This window comes from Cupressus sempervirens, chromosome 6 (assembly GCF_028749045.1).
Source record: "Cupressus sempervirens isolate cs-2001-9-10 chromosome 6, ASM2874904v1, whole genome shotgun sequence".
Lineage (NCBI taxonomy): Eukaryota > Viridiplantae > Streptophyta > Pinopsida > Cupressales > Cupressaceae > Cupressus > Cupressus sempervirens.
The window spans coordinates 576304961-576328721 of NC_143123.1; the positions used below are offsets into that span (position 1 = coordinate 576304961).

The 23761-nt window shown below is 38.3% G+C and overlaps 1 protein-coding gene across 2 annotated transcripts in view; it reads left to right on the forward strand.

Annotated features, from left to right (window-relative positions):
• The window catches only part of LOC149553566 (hyperosmolality-gated Ca2+ permeable channel 1.5-like), a 137781-nt gene that overhangs the window by 103365 nt on the left and 10655 nt on the right, over window positions 1-23761 (forward strand). For both annotated transcript variants that reach the window (XM_089788968.1, XM_089788969.1), the window contains exon 10: window positions 15088-15412. In XM_089788968.1, coding sequence (XP_089645094.1) covers window positions 15088-15412 — 325 coding nt within the window. The remainder of the gene's footprint in view (window positions 1-15087; window positions 15413-23761) is intronic.

The window sequence follows — 23761 nt, forward strand, 5'->3', positions numbered from 1 at the left end:
TTGATAATGTTAATTAACACCCTTCATGGGAGGGAACTTTGTTTTAAATCTAAACAAATAGAGATTTTAATTCTTACATTCTCTCATCTTGATGATGGATCACAGAGTGTGACCTTAAAACGTTGATGCAAAAATTATACACAATCAAATCTTGAAACAAAAATCTCTTAACAAATGGATTGTGGAAATTTGATGATGTTAATCGACACCCTTCATTCAAATCTAAATAACTAGAGATGTTAATTCTTATATTCTCTCTGTTACAAACGTAAATGGCAGAATACTTGACTTATTAATCAAAGATCAAATGATCTATATATACAAAGAGGAGAGTCGAATAGAATAGAAACATTCTATTCTAGACCACCTCAATGTTAGAAACATTCTAATATTTACAGAGATACAATAAGATACAATAGTGAGCATTAGAAAGAAACATAAAGGTTATTCTAATACCCCCCCTTAATGCTCAATCTATTTACTACACCAATAGATCCCCTAAATTTAACAAGCTTGTCAGGACCAAGGAGTTTTGTGAAAATATCTGTTGGTTACTCTGAGGTAGGGACATAGAGTAACTGAATAGATCCATCTTCTACTAACTATCAGATGTAATGGCAATCAGGCTCTATGTGCTTGGTTCGTTCATGAAACACTAGGTTCTTGGCAAGTTTGAGTACTCCTTGATTGTTTGAAAACAAAGAAGTCGGACCTGCTTGAGGAATAAGGGGTTTTGTGAAAATATCTATTGGTTACTCTGAGGTAGGGACATAGAGTAACTGAATAGATCCATCTTCTACTAACTATCGGATGTAATGGCAATGAGGCTCTATGTGCTTGGTTCGTTCATGAAACACTAGGTTCTTGGCAAGTTTGAGTACTCCTTGATTGTTTGAAAACAAAGAAGTCGGACCTGCTTGAGGAATATGCATATTTGCAAGCATCTGACGGAGCCGAACTGCTTCAGAAGCTGCCTTGACAGTGCCTGTGCCTGTTGCTTCTTACTGGTCTAGGTAACTGCTGCAGATCCGATACTGAACACATAGCTAGAAGTAGATTTCCTATCATCAATTGAGCCGGCCCAATCGGAATCGATGAATCCACTGAGCTGAGGAGTAGCACTCCTTGTGTAAAGAAAACCATAATTTGAAGTACCATGTCCATAGCACAACATATGTTTCACTGCAATCCAATGATCAGTCTTGGGGTTCGTCATTAACCTTGAGATGTAGCTGACCACAAAACTAAGATCAGGTCTAGTAGTACTAAGGTAGATGAGACTACCTACTAGTTGCCTGAAGAGTGTTTCATCTACAAGAGGAGAATCAGATTGTGTGGACAATTTCAGACCAGTCTCCATAGGAGTGGAGGCAGGTTTGCAATCCTGCATTCGAAACCTATCAAGCAAATTTCTGACATACTTGGACTGAGACAAAAAAATGTTGTTGTCAGTCTGCCAAACCTCAATACCTAAACAATAATGAAGCAATCCGAGATCTGTCATATCAAAAGTTCTGTATAGATCCTGTTTGATTTCTGAAATCAAATGTTTTGAACTCCCAGTAATGATCAAATCATCCACATAGAGAACAAGAAAAAGAATATCATTACCAGAGTGTTTAATATACAGATTACTATCTGACAGGCTACGCTGAAATCCCTAAGCAACCAAGTACTGATAAATCTTTATATACCAAGCTCGAGGGGCCTGTTTAAGACCATAGAGGGCCTTCTAGAGTCTACATACTTTTGGTTCTAAACTGGCAACCTTGAAACCTAGGGGCTACGTCATGTAGACTTCTTCCTGTAATTCACCATTGAGAAAAGCACTCTTCACATCCATTTGATGCACTTTCCAACCATACTGAGCTGCAATGGCAAGAAGAAGACGAATAGTGGTCATCTTGGCTATCGGGGCAAAAGTCTCTTCATAGTCAATGCCTTCGTGCTGGATGAATCCTCGAGCAACAAGTCTGGCTTTGTATTTGTCCAAGGTACCATTTGCATGGTACTTGACCTTATAGACCAATTTACAGCTAATGGGTTTCTTCTCGGGAGGATGATCTGAAAGAACCCAGGTGTGATTCTTTTGAAGACACTGAAGCTCAACGTCCATTGCCTGTTCCCATTCTAAAATTCCTTTGGCCTTTGCATATGTCTCGAGCTCAGGGATATTGTGGATGTTGGCCATAAGAGCAACATTAATTGTGTTGTGCTGAATGCTCTTATTTCTGGAGGTTCTACCCTCAATGAGTTCATTAGGACGAAGATCACTAATCATCTGAGCCCACCATTTTAGCCGAAGAGTAGAGGAGCCAATATCAGATGTTGTCGGAATAGTTGGATGAGGAGCAGGATTAGGAACTATATTGTCTGGAGGTGGCTAAGGTAGTGTATCAATAGCATCAGATGACTTATATAAAATAGAAGGACCCAAGTCAGAGATTGCTTAAGACTGAATCTCGGAATGCGGCGAAGAGCTGAAATGATCCGAGTTCCTCATCAAACACAAGATCACGACTGAAGATTAAACGATCAGTGTTTACATCAATCAGTCTGTAGGCCTTATGTGTGTGACTGTATCCTGTAAACATGAGTTTCTGGCTTTTGGAATCCAACTTAGTGCGTTTGGCATCAGGAATCCATACATATGCTAGAGAGCCAAAAACTTTCAAATGGTTGATCTTAGGTTTGCAACCAAACCAGGCTTCCTCAGGAGTCTTATGGTTAACTGCAAGGGTGGGTGACTGGTTAAGAAGGTAAACAACTGTGGATACTGCTTGCGCCTAATATTTTCTGAGAACATTTCTATGTTCGAGCATAGCCCTAGCCATTTCTATGATGGTACGGTTTCGACGCTCTACAACACTGTTTTGCTGAGGGGTGTGAGGTGTAGTGAACTGATGTCTAATGCCATGAGTAGTACAGAAGGTAGGGAAAGCAAAAGAACATAATCCCCCCCCCCCCCATTATCGGTCGTAAGAGTACGGATGGGGGAACCACACTTTTTTTCTACTAGGGCTTTAAATTGCTAAAATACAGGAACGGCCTCTGATTTTTGCTCAAGAAAATATAACCACATTTTGCAACTGAAATCATCCACAAAAAGTAAGAACCTGTTCCTAGTAACAGAAGGAGTATTCATAGGACCACATACATCAGCGTGGACCAGTTGGAGTACTTTAGATGCCTGCCATGATTCACCATCCTTAAATGGTGTCCTATGTTGCTTCCTTGCTTGGCAAGCTCCGCAAATGCGATGATTCTGGGTTTGAATATCAGGTAGGCCATGGACTAAATTATCTTGAGCAAGTTGTGCTAGATATTGAATGTTCAGGTGACTATATTGCTGATGCCAGAGGCTGCTAAGAGCAAATGATTTGGCAATGAAGGGACGCTCAAGGGAATTGCCTGAAAGCCTATAAATACCATGATCCTCAAGACTGACAACAAAGTGTAGTGCAAGAAGCACGATTAATAATCGAACACTTATTTCCACTGAAAATGACATCCAACTGAGGGGATTGCTTCATAATCTGACTAACAGACAGAAGATTATGTTTCATGCTAGGAACATAACATACATTGAGGAACATTAGTCTTCTTCCTCCAGATTGAATCTGAACATTGCCCTTGCTGACAATATTGTATTATTCGCTGCCTCCAAAGATTACTGAGTCAGAATAGGGAGTGAATTCAACAAACCAATCAGGCCTATGAGTGAAATATCGGGAGGCACCGAAATCTATGTACCAGGTAGAAGATTTCACATTTACAAGTATGTTGACCATAAAGGCATGGTAGATAGATTCAAATTGCTTTTAGTATTGGGCAGCATTGGTTTGCTTTTTTTTTGAGTCTGACTTCTAATGCTGCTGATACAAATGCTCATTGTTTACCGTACAAGGTAAAAGCTTAACATGTGTAACACAATTCAACACAGAACAGATACTTTATTCATATATGCACTTATTGATTACAATCCGAATACAATGATAACAATGATTACAACCATGATTCCAAAGTCCATCTCAGACATGTGTATATACCTTTCCGAAGGGGTGACTCAAGCATCACGCACCCGTTCGGATACTACTCTACCCGTTGGCTATACTATACATTTTACCCACAACATCATCCCCCCCAAATGAAAAGTCGTCTCCAGACGACAATTACAAAATATCTGAGAGAAATTAACAACAAAATACATTAATTGACTAATTACAACAAGATAGATCTATTTCTATCACATCACTTTCACATTCATCCCATGCCTGCACTAAACTAGTCTCCAAACCACGTTGCATCTACAGCCTCTGCTAACACAATACTGTCTCCTTAGCTGACCTTGATAGCCACCCATGCTGTTTTTTTTGTTTCCAACTCTTGGGTACACTGAGCCAAGTGTTGTCGTACTGCCTTTAACTGGATGATCAACTCCTCCCGAGCTCTCTACGCATCCACCAAGATGGCCTCACGCCCAAACACCTACTTTGAGTGCCACCTCTAACAAACAAACACTCATGCCTACAACAACAGCTCCAAGTCTCATCAACTAGTCACACTTCCCATGACTGATATCTGCACTGACTGGGGGTCTAGGGGGCATCGCCTCCAGTGGGGTCCTGAGGCAGCGCCCCCACGAGGTCCTTTCTATGCATCTGTATGGATCTTAATTTAGAGCTTTCCTGTCGTACGTAGTACGACCTTCCTTGGTTCTTACTTTCTACTAGCTGTTAATGCACAATCTTTATCTTTGGCTCACACGTGCATCTTCAAGTTTAAGTCTCTTTTCTCAGCTGTACGCTGCTTATTCAATTTTTTTTGGCCGTACGTTTGCTCCTTACTGGCCGTATGGTGACCGTACAGCCCCCATGGATTGATTACTCCCCTTTGGCGTACGGTCTTACTTTTACAATGCGTTTTCTTCTAGCCATACGGTCTTAATTCCTCTTACTTTTGGCCGTACGGTTCCAAGTTCTTCCTCTCATATTCTTTGACCGTACGGCTTCAATTCATCCCCTCCCGTGCTTCCTTTTTGTTGTTAAGGGCTATTATCTCCTACTTATAACTTAGTGATTCACTCCTTAAGTCCGTATGGTCTTCCTTTTCCTCGAATCCGTACGGTTCAACTCCTTGTTCATCAAATCTGTACTGTGTCCAACTTTTGAATTTGCTTCAAATCCTATCACCATACGGCTTATGTATGTGGCTTAAATACTTAATTTAATTTTCTCCTCCAGCCAGCCGTACGCTAAGTTTTTGTCTCTTGTTTTGTCTGGTCGTATGGTTTTCTTAACTTTTGCATAGTATACTCTTTCAAGGTCGTACGGCATTTATTTTTATAATTCTTCACGTTTTTCTTTACTTTATTACTATCTTTCTTAGTATTCCTCCTTTATGTTTTATAACTTCATACTTAAAAACTGTAGTTTATCCTTTGGCTCAAAACTATGTTCAATTATTTTATTACTTATTATACATATATACATTATTTACAGATATTTTTTCCTTTTCTCAATTGCTTGTCAGTGGGGGATCATTTCTTTCATGGTATATCTTTAACTTCGATCCATTTACTGCATTTGGTATTTCTTTTCCGTCCAGTGTCCATAACTTCATTGCTCCATTATATCCAACTTCTCGTATCTTGTACAGTCCAACCCATTTGACTTTGAGCTTCCCAGGTCTGATTTTATGCTGTCCATTATACTTCAGTACTAACTGGCCAGGTTGAAAGTTGTTTAATTTTAAACGCTTCTGATGCCATACCTTCCACCTGTTTTGTTCAACTTTCGTGGCCCATGCTGCATAGTTCTTATTCATTCGGTACGGTTTATTCCTTATGGGTACTGCATCTTCGATCAATGGTATCCGATGGACATAGCTTTGGTGGTACTCCTTTTAAGTCCTTATATGTCCAAGCAAAAACATCTTTGTACTCCATGAATATTCTGAATGCTACTGCCTTCAACATTGGGTTCCAATCATTTCCTACAAGAATGTTCTTTGGATTTTCTTCATCAACCAAGTTCATTGTTTTCACCGTAGGCTCTTCATACTTCATCGGTTTATCTTTACTGAACGTATGGGCCGGTGTTTCATCCACCTGCACTTCTCGCTCCTTCAGTTCACTGTACTTCTTCGGGAACTCATTGCCTGCTTTTTCTTCCTCGACACTCAACATGTTGCAACTCGGAAAGACCTCATAATCTTCCATTTGCCAGTGTAGCAGTCCTTTCATCGAATCTAGGTCATCATCAGTTGATCCTCTTTCTAATCTCAACACCCCTTCCTCATTTGGTTCCATCCTCTTTTTCCCTTTGTCGTCACTTTGGCCTTCGCCTTCTGAGTCCAACGACATTGCTTCTTCTTGTATGCAAATCAATTGTGAATCTCCTTCCTCCTCTCTCCATGGATAGGGTGTTCTGTTTCCAATCATGTTTTACCTTTGCCTGCACTAGCCACCCCCGTCCCAGGATGGCGTCATACCCTCTTCTCTTCAGTGGGATGACCACAAAATCTAATAAAAATGGTTGTGTCCCAATTGTTACCGGCTGTGCCATCAAAGTTCCCAACGGCTTTATCCCATGCTGATCTACTGTAAGTAATTGGAAAGTAGGTGGCCATACTGTTGGTTGTCCAAGTTTTTTCCAAACATCTTTCGACAACACGTTCACACCCGATCCTCCATCTACTATTGCATTCGTCAGCACTGTACCTAGAATGCCCATCTCCACCACTGTCGGGTGTCTACCTGTCGTAAGCACCAACAACATCGAGTTTGTTGCTGTCGCCATTGTTTTCTTACTATCCTTTGCTTCCTCTATCACCCTCGGAGACGACATCATATTTATAATAGCCGTACGCAACTGTGGCATCGTGAGAAGAAGGTCATTCAGTTTAATCGGCACTTCCATTTGCATTATCTGTTTCAACACACTTTGTTCCGCCAAGTTTCTTTTTGATGTTTCGGCAATCCTTCATTTGTAACTTCTCTGCTTTCATCTGCTTTTCTATCTCCATTCTGGCTTTTTGTAACCTCTCCTTCTCTTCTTCCACATTCAGATATTTTGCTTTCCTCGCCTATTCTCGTGTGATCACCAGTACTTTCTCATCACACGTTTCAATACTTAATAGATTTACGGCTTGCTTTGGACATTTTGAATCTTCATGGTCCCCTGGACCACACCATCTGCTCAGTAGCTGTAGCGTCTCCTTTGTAGGACAGTCCATAGCGAAGTGACCCCAAAGATTGCATGCCTGGCACTTCATTGGCCGTCCGCTCACATCGTACTGTATTCTACTTTGACCTCCGTCGTTATTATTGTTTCCATCCCTTCCGCGTTTATTATTATTTCGGTATCCACCTGAAGTTGCATCATTGCTCATGTTATTGCTGTTATTAGACGCTTCCTGTGTTAGTAATACCTGCTGGTGTCCTTTTGCTTTCAAGTTAAACATGCACTCCTTCAGGGAATGTCCCGCTACTTAGCGTATATCACAAAATTGCTTCTTCGGGCATGAACCCTTCGTATGGGCATCCTCTTTGCAATCTGTGCACCATAGTTCTCCCTTCACTGTGTCCAAATTCTTTTTCATATTCTTGAATTCCTTCATCCGAAGCATGTCTCTCTATAATGATTTCACCTTCTTGTTTGACTCCTCATTGCTACTGCTGCTTTTCGAGGATGAATCATCCGAATCAGAGTATTTACGCTTTTTCTTCTTACTCATCTTTTGTTCACTTTTCAAATCCATGGCACGAGTATATGTGTCTGTGCACGACAACGATGGTACAATCTTCATCTTCTTTAAGAGCCAGCCGTAGCCTCTCTACAAACCACTGTTTTTTCAAACCATCTGCTGGTTGACTTTCCATCTTTCCAATCAGTTTTTTCAATCGTCTGGCATAAGTCCAAACTATTTCATTCTTTCCTTGTTTAGTACTATATATCTCTGCCACTATTTCATTATCATCTCGGAGCAATATGAATTCTAGTGTAAATTCTTTTTTAACATTCTCCCATGTATTGAGTTTCTAAGGACTGGTGTTGGAAAACCAATCTATTGACACACCCTGCAGGGTCACTGGAAATTGTCTCACCCAGTCATCCTTATGCGTCACACCATTCGTCGTCCATATGGTTTCACACGTTTTACAATGTCGGATAGGGTCTACTGAACCATCACCATGAAACTTGGGCAACTTTTCTTTAGGACCTACCATCGTTACTTTCCTTTCTGAGCTCCCGCATTGTTCTGAGCTCTCGCGCTGTTCTGTATAATAGTCTTGTTTCCAACAACCGCATTGTTTGGTGAAAAGTCTTCAAGTGATGTTCTATTCTCCGCCTATATCCGTTCGTCCGGTGTATCAGGAACGAAGAGATCACTCCACACTCATGCTCCCTTGGCACTCCGAGCCATGCGAGTTGCTTCCCTTCCGTTCGGACACTTTCCCCTTGGTGTATATAGGTTAACGAACTCTTCCCTTGTTTCCTCCACCAAATTTAAGCATTGTCAAATCTCCTCCAGCAATTTCTCGACACTCTTCAGCCTACTAGGTGAGTGCACCCCTCTGTTTGTGCCCCTTCACCCCTTTGGTATCCCTTGGCAATCTGCTGAAGTCTCTGCTTGCGCTCTACCTGCTGTGCTAGAATTAAAACTTCGTGTGTTGTGCATAGTTCATCCTTATCTTTCACCTTGTTCCTATCCTTGTTAAGCAAATTCAGCATTAATCTTCATATCATTCCTTCGTTCTAGGTCCGTTGAGCAACGGCACCAAATGTTTACCGTATTGGGTAAAAGCTTAACACATGTAACACGATTCAACATAGAACATATACTTTATTCATATATGCACTTGTTGATTACAATCTGAATACAATGACTACAAGGATCACAATGATTACAACGATGATTCCAAAGTCCATCTCGGACATGTACATATACCTTTTTGAAAGGGTGACTCAAGCGTCACATGCCCGTTTTGTGAAAGTGATGTGACAGAAACAGATCTATATTGTTGTAGTTAGTCAGTTAATGTATTTTGTTGTTAATTTGTCTCAAATATTTTGTAATTGTCGTCCGGAGACGACTTTTTCTTTTGGGGGGGATGATGTTGTCGGTAAAATGTATAGTGTAGCCGACGGGTAGAGTAGTATCCGAACGGGCGTGTGACGCTTGAGTCACCCCTTTGGAAAGGTATATGTACATGTTCGAGATGGACTTTGGAATCATTGTGATCCTTGTAGTCATTGTATTCAACTTGTAATCAGCAAGTGCATATATAAATAAAGTATTTGTTTTGCATTGAATCGTGTTACACGTGTTAAGCTTTTGCCCTGTACGGTAAACACTCATAATATGTGAATATCTCAAATGGCACAAACTTCGAGGTGAGAGAATGAAAGACCTAGAAAAATCGGAGTACCCAAAAGAGAGCTTGAAAAACTCAAAAATAATATGTTGTTAGAATCTAGATCCGTTGGCTCAAAAATCGAGGCACCTAGAAAAATCTAACGACAGCCCATTTGAGATCTCGAAAAACCCACCAAAAATTTGCAAACAAAAAAATTTCCAACCCCAAAAAATTAGGGTTTTGAGCAAAACTTGGAAGGTCAAAGTTTACAGGAAAAATGGCAGATTGTTGATAAAAATGGTCGGTTTTTGTTCCAAAAAGTGTCCTTCAACTAGAGATGATTGTGTAAGAGGGAGTGTGAGCCAAAAAAAAAACCTTATTTCGCTGTTGTAGGGGCGCGAAAATGCCAAATCTTGTCTGCAAAAAACAGCAGTAAAAAATGCCCAAAAAACTCACGATTTCAAGCCCTGTAGACTACACGTGAGCTTGCTGGGATATAGATTGCATGTGAGACGCCAAACACCAAAAAAATGGACGCCCAAAAACTAGAATAATGGATGCCAAATACTATTAAAACGCCATTTTTTCAGGCTGCGAATTTCCACTTTGGCCTTGATTTTTCAAAGGAAAATTGTGTTTTTTCAAATTAAAAACCATACGCCAACACAAACCCACGATCTTCAAAATTGGATGCCAAACAGAAACCTTAGCTGTGATTGGATGTCCGAATAGAAACTCTAGCCGGGTTGTTTGTGAAAGACCAGAAATAATTTCGAAAAATCTTAAAAAATAATTTTTCGAAATTTTTTGAAATATTTGCTTTGATACCATGTTACAAATGTAAATGGCAGAATACTTGACTTATTAATCAGAGATCAAATGATCTATATATACAAAGAGGAGAGTCCAGTAGAATAGAAACATTCTATTCTAGACTACACCTAAATATTAGAAACATTCTAATATTTACAGAGATACAATAAGATACAATAGTGAGCATTAAAAAGAAACATAAAGATTATTCTAATACTCTCGTCCTAATGATGGATCATTGAAATGTTGATGCAAAAAATATACACACAATCGAATCTAGACACAAAAATCTCTTAACAAATGGATATTGACAATTTGATAATGTTAAAATAATTCAATTTTTAAATTTACCTTCAACAGTACAAATTTGGAGAAAATTTTAAAAATTGCTTGTGACATGGTGATTTGTTATAAACATCCGAATCTCCTCGCCCTCATTCATATATTTGTTTCACCCATTCTAGTTGGGTGCCAACTGTGTACAAATTAAATGAATGTATGGTTCATGGTGTCCAAAAGATGTGATCAAATCTAGCCTCTATTGAAGCATCTGCAGCCTTGCAAACTTTTGCATTATCTATAATTAGTATTTACATGGACAGCATTATCCCTACCCACTGCCTCTATGGAATCGATGAGAGTCCAGGAAATAAACTCAGCATCTTTTACACCCCCCTCATAGTCAACCCACCGTCAAAAACATTGTCCCCTTGAGTGACACAACAATAACATTGATCAAGGGATGATTTTTGCAATCTTCCCATCCATCAAAGATAATAGATACACTTATTTGAACCCAAGAATCTCTAATTGTTTTAATTGGGCCTATACATTTTTTCTCTCTTAATGTAATAAAGTGGTGCACAACTTTTCAGATTTAGGACCTTGGTAACCAAAAGGTGCATTATTTATTGTTGTCACCATCTCCCTCTAATAGGGTGACCTCACTAAGTTGAATGGAAGACCATTCGCCTAGAGGTAACGTGCATTTTTTTCATCAACAATATCTCTTGCCTCATTTTTAAATGCTTGATCTAGTGGGCCTCTCTTGCATGTGGTGACTTTTGGTTCATCTACATCTTCATCCTCCCTAGAAGGCATAGGCAAGAAGGGATGTCTAGAGGTTGGTTGAGTGTGTGGTGGTGGTGGTGGTTATTTTTCTCAGAACTATAACCAATTTGTTTTTCTTTTGCAACTATTTTATTTGTATCTTCTTTTTGCTTTATTAAATGTTGTTATTTGTCCAGGTGGAAGTCCCTTCTTACCATCCCCTAGTGGACACTCGCAAATATTAATCCCTTTACCCTATAGGGCCCATAAGATAAAGTTTTAGTGGGTAGTATGAGCTTCTATATTCTGAGTTGCAGAAATTACATTTCCATACAAATTCTCCACCTCTAGGACATTGAGAAATGCTTTTTGCGGATTTCCACAGAGGGGACACTTGATCAATTTTAAATTTTTGAGAGCCACATGCTGAGCTTTGACTTTTGAGCGGGTGGTGGTGGTGGTGTTGGATTTTTCCCCGTAACTATAGCCACTTTGTTTTCCTTTTGCAACTACTATATTTGCATCTTATTTTTCTTTAATTAATGTTGTTATTTATCCAGGTGGCAGCCCCCTTATTTACCCCTTGGTGGACCCTTGACACATATTAAGTCCTTAACTCCTAGGGTCCATACAAGGAAGTTTAACTCAATAGTAGGAGCTTCTATATTCTAAGTTGCAGAAATTACATCTCCATACAATTTCCCACCTCCAAGGCAATGAGAAATATTTGTAGTGTATTTCCATATAAGAGACCCTTAATCAACGTTAAATTTTGAGACCCACACACCGAGCTTTGATTTCTGAGTGGGTGGTGGTGGTGTTGGATTTTTTCCTAGAACTATAGCCACTTTATTTTCCTTTTGCAACTACTTTATTTGCATCTTATTTTTCTTTAGAATGTTTTTATTTTTCCAGGTGGCAGCCCCTTCTTTCCCCTTGTTGGACCCTCACACAGATTAAGCCCTTTACCCCTAGGGCCCATACAATGAATTTTACTTGATAGTAGGAGCTTCTATATTCTAAGTTGCAAAAATTACATTTCCATACAAAAACCCCCTACCTCGAGGACATTGAGCAATTCTTGTAGTGTATTTCCATAGAGGAGACCCTTTATCAATTTGAAATTTTTGAGACTCACGCACTAAGCTTTGACTACTAAGTGGGAGGTAGTGGTGTTGGTTTTTATTCCCGGAACTAATACTTTGTTTTCCTTTTGCAACTAAATTATTTGCATCTTTTTTTTAATAAATGTTTCTATTTGTCCTAGTAGCAGCCCCTTCTTACCTCTCCTTAGTGGACCCTCACACATATTAATCTCTTTACCTCCAAGGCCCATAAATGAAGTTTTACTTGGTAGTAGGAGCTATATTCTGAGTTGCAAAAAATACCCCCACCTCTAGGACATTGAGAAATTCTCATAGTGTATTTCCATATAGGAGACCCTATATCAATATTAAATTTTTGAGACCCATGCACTGAGCTTTGACTACTCTTTGTTACAATTTATAATGAAAATGGGAAAAAAAGGTCAACGCTTCTACAAAAACTTGAAAAAATTCAAAACGTTTCAAAAACTCGAAAGATTCTATCAAAAAGCTAAAGAATATGGTAGAAATGCATATCTTAAACACTTGAATCTGGCCTTTGGAAGATTTTTGCAACTCCACACTCTGACCCGTTCGTATATAATCACCTCACCTCAAACTTTATAGTCGCGGGTCCCAGGCAATCCACATAGGGTCCTCTTAGGTATGCGCTAGGTACTCCCAATCCCGCATAGGGTCTATGGTGGTTTGGACCCACATGGACCCATAGGTCCAAATGGTGAACCTTGCGATGGCTCGACATGAACTGTGTTACAAACCTAAATTTGGTTTGCGCACGAAACCAGTTCAAGAGTCTAGGTTGTGAACCCAGTAACGTAGCTTCTAGACATGTATCTCGGATATGAAAGACTAATGATGGCACATGAATAATTTGACACTGCTTCTAGACATGTTTCTTAGATATGGAAGACCAGCGTTGTAACTGGTAATATAAATATTTTTACAATGTCCTTTAATGAATTATTATCTTCTACTTTCATAATATTTATAACGAAAATGGGAAAAAAAAAGGTCAAAACTTCTACAAAAACTTGAAACAAATTCAAAACTTTTCAAAAACTCGAAAGAATCTATCTAAAAACTAAAGAATATTGTAGAAATGCATACCTTAAACACTTAAGTATGGTCTTTGGAAATTTTTGCAACTCCACAATCCAACCCTTTCGTATACAATCACCTCACCTCAAACTTTATAGACGCGGTTCCTAGGCAGTCCATGCAGGGTCTACGATGCTTCGGACCCACATGGACCCATAGGTTCAAACGGTGAACCTTGTGATGACCCGACATGAACTATGTTACAAACCTGAATCTAGTTTGCACACGGACCCAATTCAAGGGTCCAGGGTGTGAACCCAGTAATGTAGGTTCTAGACATGTATCTCAGATATGAAAGACTAATGATGGCAGATAAATAATTTGACACTGCTTCTAGACATGTTTCTGAGATATGGAAGACCAGTGTTGTAACTTGTAACATAAATATTTTGACAATGCCCTTTAATGACTTATTCTCTTCTACTTTCATTAGTTGAGCTTTAAACTCCCGTTTTGACAAGATCTTGTCATCTTGGTTGTAAGATACATCATGCAATAATTGTAGGAGTTGCACTATCTTTAAGTACATGTGGTTAGCAAGGATATAGTCAATCACAGCATACTAATGTGATTATTATAATATAGGAGCTTTGGAACTAGCTTCAGAGAGCTATGAATGCTTTTATTTCAAATATAGACATGGAGATCCATTAGATTATTATAGAAGTGAACTAATGGTTCTTGTGATTTCTTTTATAGACATAGGAAAGATATATTAGACTAGATAAGGGACAAATAATTTAACAATATGGTATAACCAGTTGTGATTTCTAATTCCTAATTGACATGTGGGTTTCACAGACTTATGTTTGTAATAAATATGGATGATTGAGCTTGTTGATATTGCATTGGAAGTGCTTAAAGAAAATACCATGTATTGGTGTCTTTCATCTTGACCAGGAGTGCCTCAGCTTTTGCCAAACTTGAAGCCTTGGGATAATGACAATTTTATCAGCAGGCATAGAGAATGACAGAATGGCTAGGCAAGATGTAAAATCATACAAAAGGCTACAGTTACAATCTTTTAAATGTTAATTCTAGCTGTCAAACTATTGTAATGCAGTAATTGCACTTCTGGTTTTGATTTTCTAATTTAAGAAAAACTATTATGTTTAACCCCAAAAGATCATACAACTGCTAAACAGCTTATGTACTTTTTTTGGAATTGGTTGAAGGATATATTTTGTTAGGGATTTATTTAAATTAATGTTCCGGTGAATTTAGATCCTGCTTTGCTTTTGTTATTTTCAGCTGACAGCTAATTTTCGACAGAAGGCTGTTTATATCAGGCCTAAGAATCTTGCGTTTTTAGTACCTAGAAACTAAACTGCTCTTAATTGGCTTAGTAGTGGGGAACCATAATGTTCTTTTTATCTATTTCATCCTTTTGCATTTGGTCTAAATCTTTTGGAACATGGACATATGACGTTTAAAGATTTGGGGAAATTTTTTCCTACTTGCTCATTTTCATATTGACTATAGTTTTGTTTTGGAAGACCCATCTTCAGTGGGACAATAAAATGTTGATTATACAGCAGAATAGAATCTATTTTGGGATCCCTCTTGCAATGTATGGAAGGTTCAAACATGTAGTTCTATTATATGTCTTTGTATGTTTGAAGTTTTTTTTAAACAATTAATAAGGCTTGTGATTTGCAGGATTCCCAAAATAATAGGAGAAACAATACCTATGAAAGCGACTTTTTTTATCACATATATCATGGTTGATGGATGGGCTGGAATCGCTGGAGAGGTTCTACGATTAAAGCCTTTAATCATCTTTCATATAAAGAACATGCTTCTGGTGAAAACTGAAAAGGACAGGGAAAAAGCTATGGACCCAGGCAGTGTGGGCTTTGCTGAGGCACTTCCTACGTTGCAGTTATATTTTTTGTTGGGACTTGTGTATGCAGTGATTACACCAATACTTCTCCTTTTCATTGTCTTCTACTTTGGGTTTGCATATCTTATTTTCAGACATCAGGTTTGTAATCGGATCCACTTTAGTAAGTTCACTTACTATGAGGTTTGGGTTTAAGTGGAATCTTTTTAGGTAATTGTGCCTAAGATTTTTGATATACACAAATGTATTTGTGAAGGTTTGAATTGTAAATTAATGACAATTGATTGCAGTTTGATTAAGATATGGTGCTTAAAATTAACATCTTTCAGGCTAACTAGAGCACAACTGATTCATCAATTGATACTGCTCGGTGATCCATTCTATATTGCACCTTGGGTAGATTTTTTTTGGGTTCCCTTTTTTCCTCTAAACTTGAAATAATTCATTATTGATAAAAAATGCATGTATTGATGCATTCTATGTTCTTATTTAGAATTGTAAGAATAAGTTTGAGCTACAGAAGGACATTCTAATAACTTGTTTGCCAACTGATGCTTTTTGTGTAAATTAGTTGCTTTCAGATCCCATGTTTCTTCTAAATTTCAATTTATGCAATATGGATTGGAAATGCATGCATTTCCACTCCTCTATATTTTTCCTGTCGTAAGAACTCTTTGTAGCCACTTTCACTTTTTGTGTAAGTTTTTATACAATGCTTAGGCGTGAATAATTTCATATATTTCCATCATCAAACATTCTTATAATTTTATTAATCTTTAACATTATAATATGGATACCTGTCCATAAGGCATAAACAGTGATAAATAAGTTAGCACATGTCATTTGGCCAGCCATCCTATATATACAGACCAGACTAGTTAGGTATTGTGTTTGAAACTTTGAAAGCATTGTCATCAGAGATACTGTTTCTCTTTTTCTCAGAGGTCTGTGACCTCATTCTTGATTACTCTGTAGATTAGGCTTTGCATCCTTCAGCACCCTCATAACTTTCTTGTTAAAGTGCATTAATATTATAAAGGCGTATGCAATACTACATAGAGGAGGCTTATGTTTGAAGGTTCCATATGGGGATACAATATACACATCCTAGAGCCTTGTAATAACCTGTCCCTTCAGCCACCAAATTTTTCCCATAGCCAAAAGGTTTCCTGTCTTCTATCATTTTATCATTTTGTCAAACAGTTTGTTTACTATCGGTACACAGTTGTTTTCCTGATTTCTACTTATGACATAACCAAAGATCTTCTGAGGCCATTGTTGATATGGCTTCTTACAGGAAAACAATATGGTAATTATAATACTAGTAGCTTCAAACACAATCGAGCAATAGCATGTGCATGGCAACCAAATTGTTTACTATTGCTACACTTGAAACATTGATCCATTACCTCAATTATGCTCCAAAACATTCTAACTAAAAGTATCACAAGTCGTTGATCATCAATATACTCCAGAAAGCTTTGATACCATATGTAAAAGATAAAGGTAAATGCTTTGATGTCTTACTGAATCAAACAATATCTTAAATAGGCAAATGCCAAACAAAGACCTGGTTGTAACATATTAAGTTGTATAACCGCAAAAACAAATATGAGTATATTATAAAACTAAACAATTACACCTAATGTAATAGTCGCAAAGACTTCACGGATGTTCGTCATGACTTGGATATGATAATCATGTTTTCTTGATGATGGTATTTATCCTTGTATCATCCCCATGTTATCTCTCTTTGGAGATGGAAAGATCATTTATCTTGGATCTTATATCTCAAAGTTTCTTTGAAGGAAATCATCTTATTCTTTTCATGATAATCTGGATATAGTAGTATTTAAATATCAACTTGTTATGTACATTTACTTCTACTTGTAACTAGCTATAGGTGCTCAAGGACCACCACTTCTTTGTTGATGTTTGGTAGCTTCAGTTGGATAAACTCATGAGACTAAACTGAAGTTATATGTCATAAATATGTGTGTAGTTAACCAATCAATTATTATATCAATTAATGAAAATGAATAGACATGTCCCTTGAAGGGACAAGTCTCTTTATGTCTCAGCCTCAATATAAAGAGGGAGATCGCTGCCCTTGGAAAGTACATACGAAGCATGGCAGTGCAAATACATCTATAACAATCCATGAAAACTAACATGGTATCAGAGTGAAACTGCAAATGTAAGAGAAGTTACATTTCAAACAGAAATAGAGAAAGGATTATTGATAATTGTAGACCTGTATTATTTACATGACACGCACTATTCGTAAAAGTAACCTATCTGTGGAGATTGAAGGACCTCTTGGTACACCATCTTATTATCAACGAGATAAGGTGGATGATATTATTTGCAACCACCAAATACTAGGATCCTACCATGGCATGTCGGGTGGGACAAGTTCCGAGTTACTATTTGCAGCCTGTGTTAAGTTTCTAAGGATCATTGCAGATGTAATAGTGCTGCCATAATGTCTTGTATGTAGGGTTAACTTTAGTGGTGAATATTTGCCAGTTGGCAAATTTCATTCATCGACCAATGTTGGTTTGGCAAATTTTTTCCACGTGTATGGCGAGTCGCCCCAAGTTTACCAAAAATGGGTCATGACCTCGGGCCCATCTCCACAAAATTTATGCCATCAGATCTCCTTTAGAAATGAAATAGCCACTTAGAAATATTTTTTGCACATGAAAAATTAAACACATTGTCTTATGATTTCCGAAGTGGAACTTTTTGGACGACCTCAATTCGCCCTTGGTTTTAAAAAATGTTTTAAGAGAGGAACGACATTCGCCCCACAAATATGTGGACGTGTGTCACACACTAATTCAATTTTGCCAACTATATTATGCATGGCCATATAATGGATGAACCATATTCGCTTTGGAAATTCCATAAGACGTGTTTTTATTATGCAGCTTCGCCAAATATTGTGTATACTATAATATTCCTGTAGAATTTGCCAAAAAAGAGTGGTATAAATACATTCATAGATCAGTAGGTTGTCTCAATCCAATCAATAGCAAAGTATCAATTTCCTAAACTGACGAGATCATTGCCAGGCGAGTTGCAAGTGTGACAACTGCAATTTAGGCAAAGGTGAGTAACTCAGACCCGTATTTGTCTGTTCTCTGTAATTTTAGTTTGTTCTTATTTAGTAGTACAAGCTAGACTATTAGTGGTCAATTATTAATCAGGAAGGCCTAGGACATCTATATTATATAGTGTAGGTCGTACAACCAACGAATACTATGTAGATAAATATATGTAATAGACTATATTCAACTGTCACTTTTTGAATAACTTGAATTTTATGGTAGCTTATATTTCTTGGGAGATGTCGAACATGAACAAGGTTAAGAGTCCTACATGTGGTGGACTAACCAAATGCACTTGCAGAACCTTGTCATTATATTTTAGTGGCCAACACTAGGAAGCTACAACATCACAAGCACATTTACAAGATTCTCAACCACTACTATTGCTAGTCCCACTGGCACATATTGAATAAGTTGGCAAACGTGATATCTCCAATCATGATGAACTTGAAGAAGATATTTAGATAAATACCTGGAGTAGCGAAGATCTTTAGGTCAATACCCAAAGTAGCTAGAATAATATAATAGACTTGAATGAGAATTCCAAAGATGGTGATGGTGCATGAAGAGGAAAGGGAAAAAGGAAATACAGTGCAAAAATTGATGCAAAATCCAAAAAAGATTGGAATTGACATATATTGATCAGGAATTTTTAAATAGAATGGGCCTCAAAGCATCTATTCATTGAACCTATACACAATCCAAAAGAAGGTGAACCTCTGATAGAATACAGATGTATGATATGCACAATAATAATTAAAAAGGAAAGGAGATTGTAGCTAAAAATTGACACCATAGAAAAGAATATGGGTAAAGTTTATGAGAAGAAAATCATATTTGGAGTGGAAAAATTAGTGACAAGATGGAAAACGAAGGTGAAATTTCAACATTTTAAGAATGTAGAAATCTTAGAATTTCAAGAGAAAATGCAAATGAAACCTAATGAAGTAAAAGGCTCCATTGAATCTCTTCTTGGAAAATCAATCTGCGTAAACATGGGTCAACATAAGTTTGAGTGGACCATTTCCAATACATTTTTGGTTTTTCTCAAACTATTTTGAAATGATCCCTTAGTGTTTTTCCCTAAAGTACATCTTTTACACATCCCATTATGGGTAGGGTTTAGCTTGGGCAAGTCATTTACTAATTTTCCCATGGATGTTAGGGCACAAAAGTGTATATGTATTATGCCCTAATCTTCTATTCCTAATCTCATTGCAATCATAAGTTAAATGAATGACTGTTTGTTTGGTCTCAGTGCAGAGTTTGTATAGGTATCATCATCTTTCACCTATAGTTTTTGCTTTCTTAAATGTAGTGTTCTTTGGCCATGCCAGAACTTTCTCATTACCCATTATCTTCTAGTGAAACTATTAATACTAGATTTCTTTCGATTCCACGTACAAATAGAACATCTTGAAGATGGATAGTGATGCCTAATCCTAATTTGATGTTACAGGTTCCCACTCCTCTTATAGGATGTGTAGAATTGTCTCTGATAGTTATCTCTTACACAATAGTATCTAGATGTTCTTGGAATTCGGTGATATGTCTAGATGACTCACTATCAATCACCCAAGTATTTAGTTTTTTTGATTCATGATTTGATATTGCTGAATAGAACAAGAACTTCTTAGAATTCTCTTCCGTATTTGTTTTTCTAACTTCAACATAGGATAATTCAGGCAGGGCATTTGGCAGCACAGTGAGCATATTGACCACATCTGAAACATGGATCTTGGGAAGCATCTTTTCTTTGTCCGAATGAACCTTTTCCATTATAATTTTTCTTCCTTTTGGAGCTTTTTTTTCCTTTCTTATAATGATTGGTATTTAGAACATCAATATCTTCATTTATGAATTTTTGTTTGTTTCCTTTTGCTAGCTGTCTAGCTTTTTCTTGTAGGCACTTAGATCATAGACGGTCTAACTTTGGGAGTTTGAATGATTCCTGTGAGTTTGGTAGCCCACCTCTATTAGGGATAATTCTTTTCTATCCATTTCATACCCAATGGTTGACAATATCCCTCAAATTTATTATTCTCATGAAGAAAGCATTCACAGATTCTCCTTTGTTCATGCATATGTGATTCATCTATGTTTTGAGTGCAAAGGTTCTGCCAGTATCGTGTATGTCAAATGTGGTCTCTAGAGATTTGAACATGAGCTGTGGAGTTGTTTGTTTGGCTAGTATAGGTACATTGTGGTCTCTAATAGAACCCACTATCAATTTCAAGGCTTTTTTGTTACTCTCAATTCAATGGGAATTTTCCGGTTCATTTTCAGGTTTAGACTTTTTGCCTTGTACATTGGATTCTAATTTTTTCTCTTTCAATAGCATCATCATTCTTGACTTCCATGGTGTGAAGTTGTTCACTCCTTCAAGGTGGTCCTCAGATCTGATTACTGTTTCCATCTTGAGGAAATTAATGTAAATGCAATATGAGTAATCTGATTTCTCAAGTTTAATTTCTAATGCTGTTTGTAGGTTATAATAATTCAAAATGTATATGCACCAAATAAATATTCAGATTTGAGAGATAAGTCCTAATGATTTATTAGTGGTACTATCTGAAGTTCGATTTGCTGTGATAGAATTATTTGGGTCTTTTAATGACTCTTGTTTACAGCATAGATTAATTGATTAATGCACACAGACAATGAACAAGAACAGCAACAGCAGTACTTCGTTTATCATTTGCATATGCCAAGAGATTACATATGGAGCATAAGACCAGATGCTTTACAATGATCCCAGACAAGTTATAAATACTTCCCGCCGAATCTTCTCGAAGGGGTCCATCGGCTACATGACAATTCTAATCTACCCGTCGACTACAAAATCTTTACCGACAACATGAGCTCGTCGCCTACATAGTTTCTACCGACGACATCATCCCCCCCAAAAGAAAAGTCGTCTCTGGACGACAATTACAAAATATCCAAGACAAATTAACAAACAAAATACATTAATTGACTAACTACAACAAGATAGATCTGTTTTTGTCACGTCACTTTCACATTCGTCCGGTGTCTGCACCAAACTGGTCTCCAAACCATGTTGCAAACACAATACTGTCTCCTTAGTCAAGCTGACCTTGATAGCCACCTGTGCTGCCAACTCTGGGTACACTGAGCCAAGTGTCACTGTATTGCCTTCAACTAGATGATCAACTCCTCTTGAGCTCTCTATACATCCACCAAGACAGCCTCATGTCCAACACCTACTCCAAGTGCCTCTGGTACATAGACACTCCATGCTTGTAGCAACTCCAGGTCTCATCAATTGGTCACACTTCCCACAACTGATAACCGCAGCGACTAGGGGTCTAGGGGGCAGCGAGGGGCAGCACAAAAATTAGCACTTCGAAACCCAAACAAAAATGCATGGAACACACTATTTTTGTGATTTCTTCTAATCCCACACTCTTTTTGGCAACCGCTGATGTTTTCCCTTCCCTTTGGCATCATCCATTATGCATTCTGAACATTTTTGATTTGTCGACTTTTTCTTTTTTTTAAAATTTCATCCTTGAATCAACCCGCGGGAACATAATATCATTCGCTGAAAAATAGTGCTTAGCTATGGAAAGAAAAGGTTTGAAGGCACGGCAAGAAGACTACCAGTGACTGCTCTCCAACTCATCAACGAACTTTCTTCGTCCGTGGGGTAGAAAAATAGCTCCACGGAGGAACAAAATACAACCACGGGGGCTGAAAATCGTGGAAGACAATAAAAAGACCGCGGGAGAAAGAAGTCCATAGACATAAAACCCGTTACCAGCCACCCGTCTGCGGAGAGTGAAAAGACAGGACGCAGGAGAACCTTAGCCCGCGAGAGGATAGATAATTCGCGGGAAGCAAAGGCAAACCGTGGGAGGATAGATAGTCCGCGGGCCCGCCCATGGCAACCACTATCCGCGGGACAACTTGCTTGCGGAGCAGTATTTCGTGAGGGTGTTCGCAGACGGGCTTCCTTTTTTCCAACTTTTTTTTTTCCCTCTTTTCTTTATTTATTTTTATTTTTTTAATTTCTGAAAAATACAACTCAATTTTGCCTCCCGACCTCGCCATCTTGCGACGATGACAAAGTCTTCCTTGCATGGTACATTTTCAGCTTTGATCCGTTCATTGCCTGAGGCACTTCTTGTCCGTCCAAGGTCCACAATTTTATTGCTCCATTGTCACCTACCGCTCGGATCTGGTATGGCCCAACCCACTTGAACTTAAACTTTCCTAGTTTATTTCGTCTGTCATACTTCAACACCAACTGCCCCAGCTGAAACATGTTCAGTTCCAAGTGCTTATCACGCCGCGCTTTGCATCTGTTCTATGTCACCTTCGTAGTCCATTGTGCCTGCAATTTCATCGGTTGTCATCCCTTGCCGTCAATAACTGTATTCTTGATTTTAGAACCTTCACTCTGTATTGCTGAAGTTTTTATCAAGCTTGTTCTCTTTGTTTCCTGTGCAAATTGTACGATGTGTTTTCCCTATTGTCGGCACCCTTCTAATATATCAGTGGTTCGTCATAACCTTTTCTTCCTACACAGTCGTACGGTGGGATCTTTCTTTTTTCTGGGTTCGTACTGTTTGTTCTTCCCTTCAGCTTCAACCATAACTGTCTTTCCTTCTTTAGCTTCTTTATATTTCTTCGGGCATTCATTTTCCTCTTCTTTCTCACCTTCGTCCACCCTTAACATATTACAATTTGGAAAGAGTTCTTAGTCTTCTATTTGCTAGTGGTAAAGACTGTTGACAGAATCCAAATCGCCGTTTGTTGATCCTCCTTCCAATCGTAGGACTCCCTCTTGATCTGGTTCCATACGCTCCCTCCCTTCATCTTCCTCTTCAAAATTTGATGACAGAGCTTCTTCTCCCACCATCTGAGTGTGCAAATCAACGACGAGTTTCTTCCCTTTGCTTTCAAGTGATAAAGTGTTTCTCTTCCAGTCATGTTTGACTGTGGCTTGAATAAGCCATCCGTGGCTCAGAATGGCGTCGTACCCTTTTCTCTTCAACGGGATCACAACAAAGTCAAGCAAGAACGACTGTGTGCCAATTGTCACCGGTTGTGCCATCAAGACACTGAGAGGTTTAATGCCGTGTTGGTTCGCTGTCAATAATTGGAATGTAGGTGTCCACAACGTCGACTGTCCCAACCTCTTCCGAGTATCCTCAAGTAAGACATTCACACCGAATCCTCCGTCAACAATTATGTCCGTCAGCACACTTCCGAGAATCCCCATCTTGATGATCATTAGATGTTGTCCGAATGTCACGGCTAGTAGCATTGGGTCTTCTCTGTCGGTGGCAATTTCCTTCCCTCTTCCTGGTTCTCCTGGTAACTTGGCAGTTGGCACGATATTTGTGAGTGT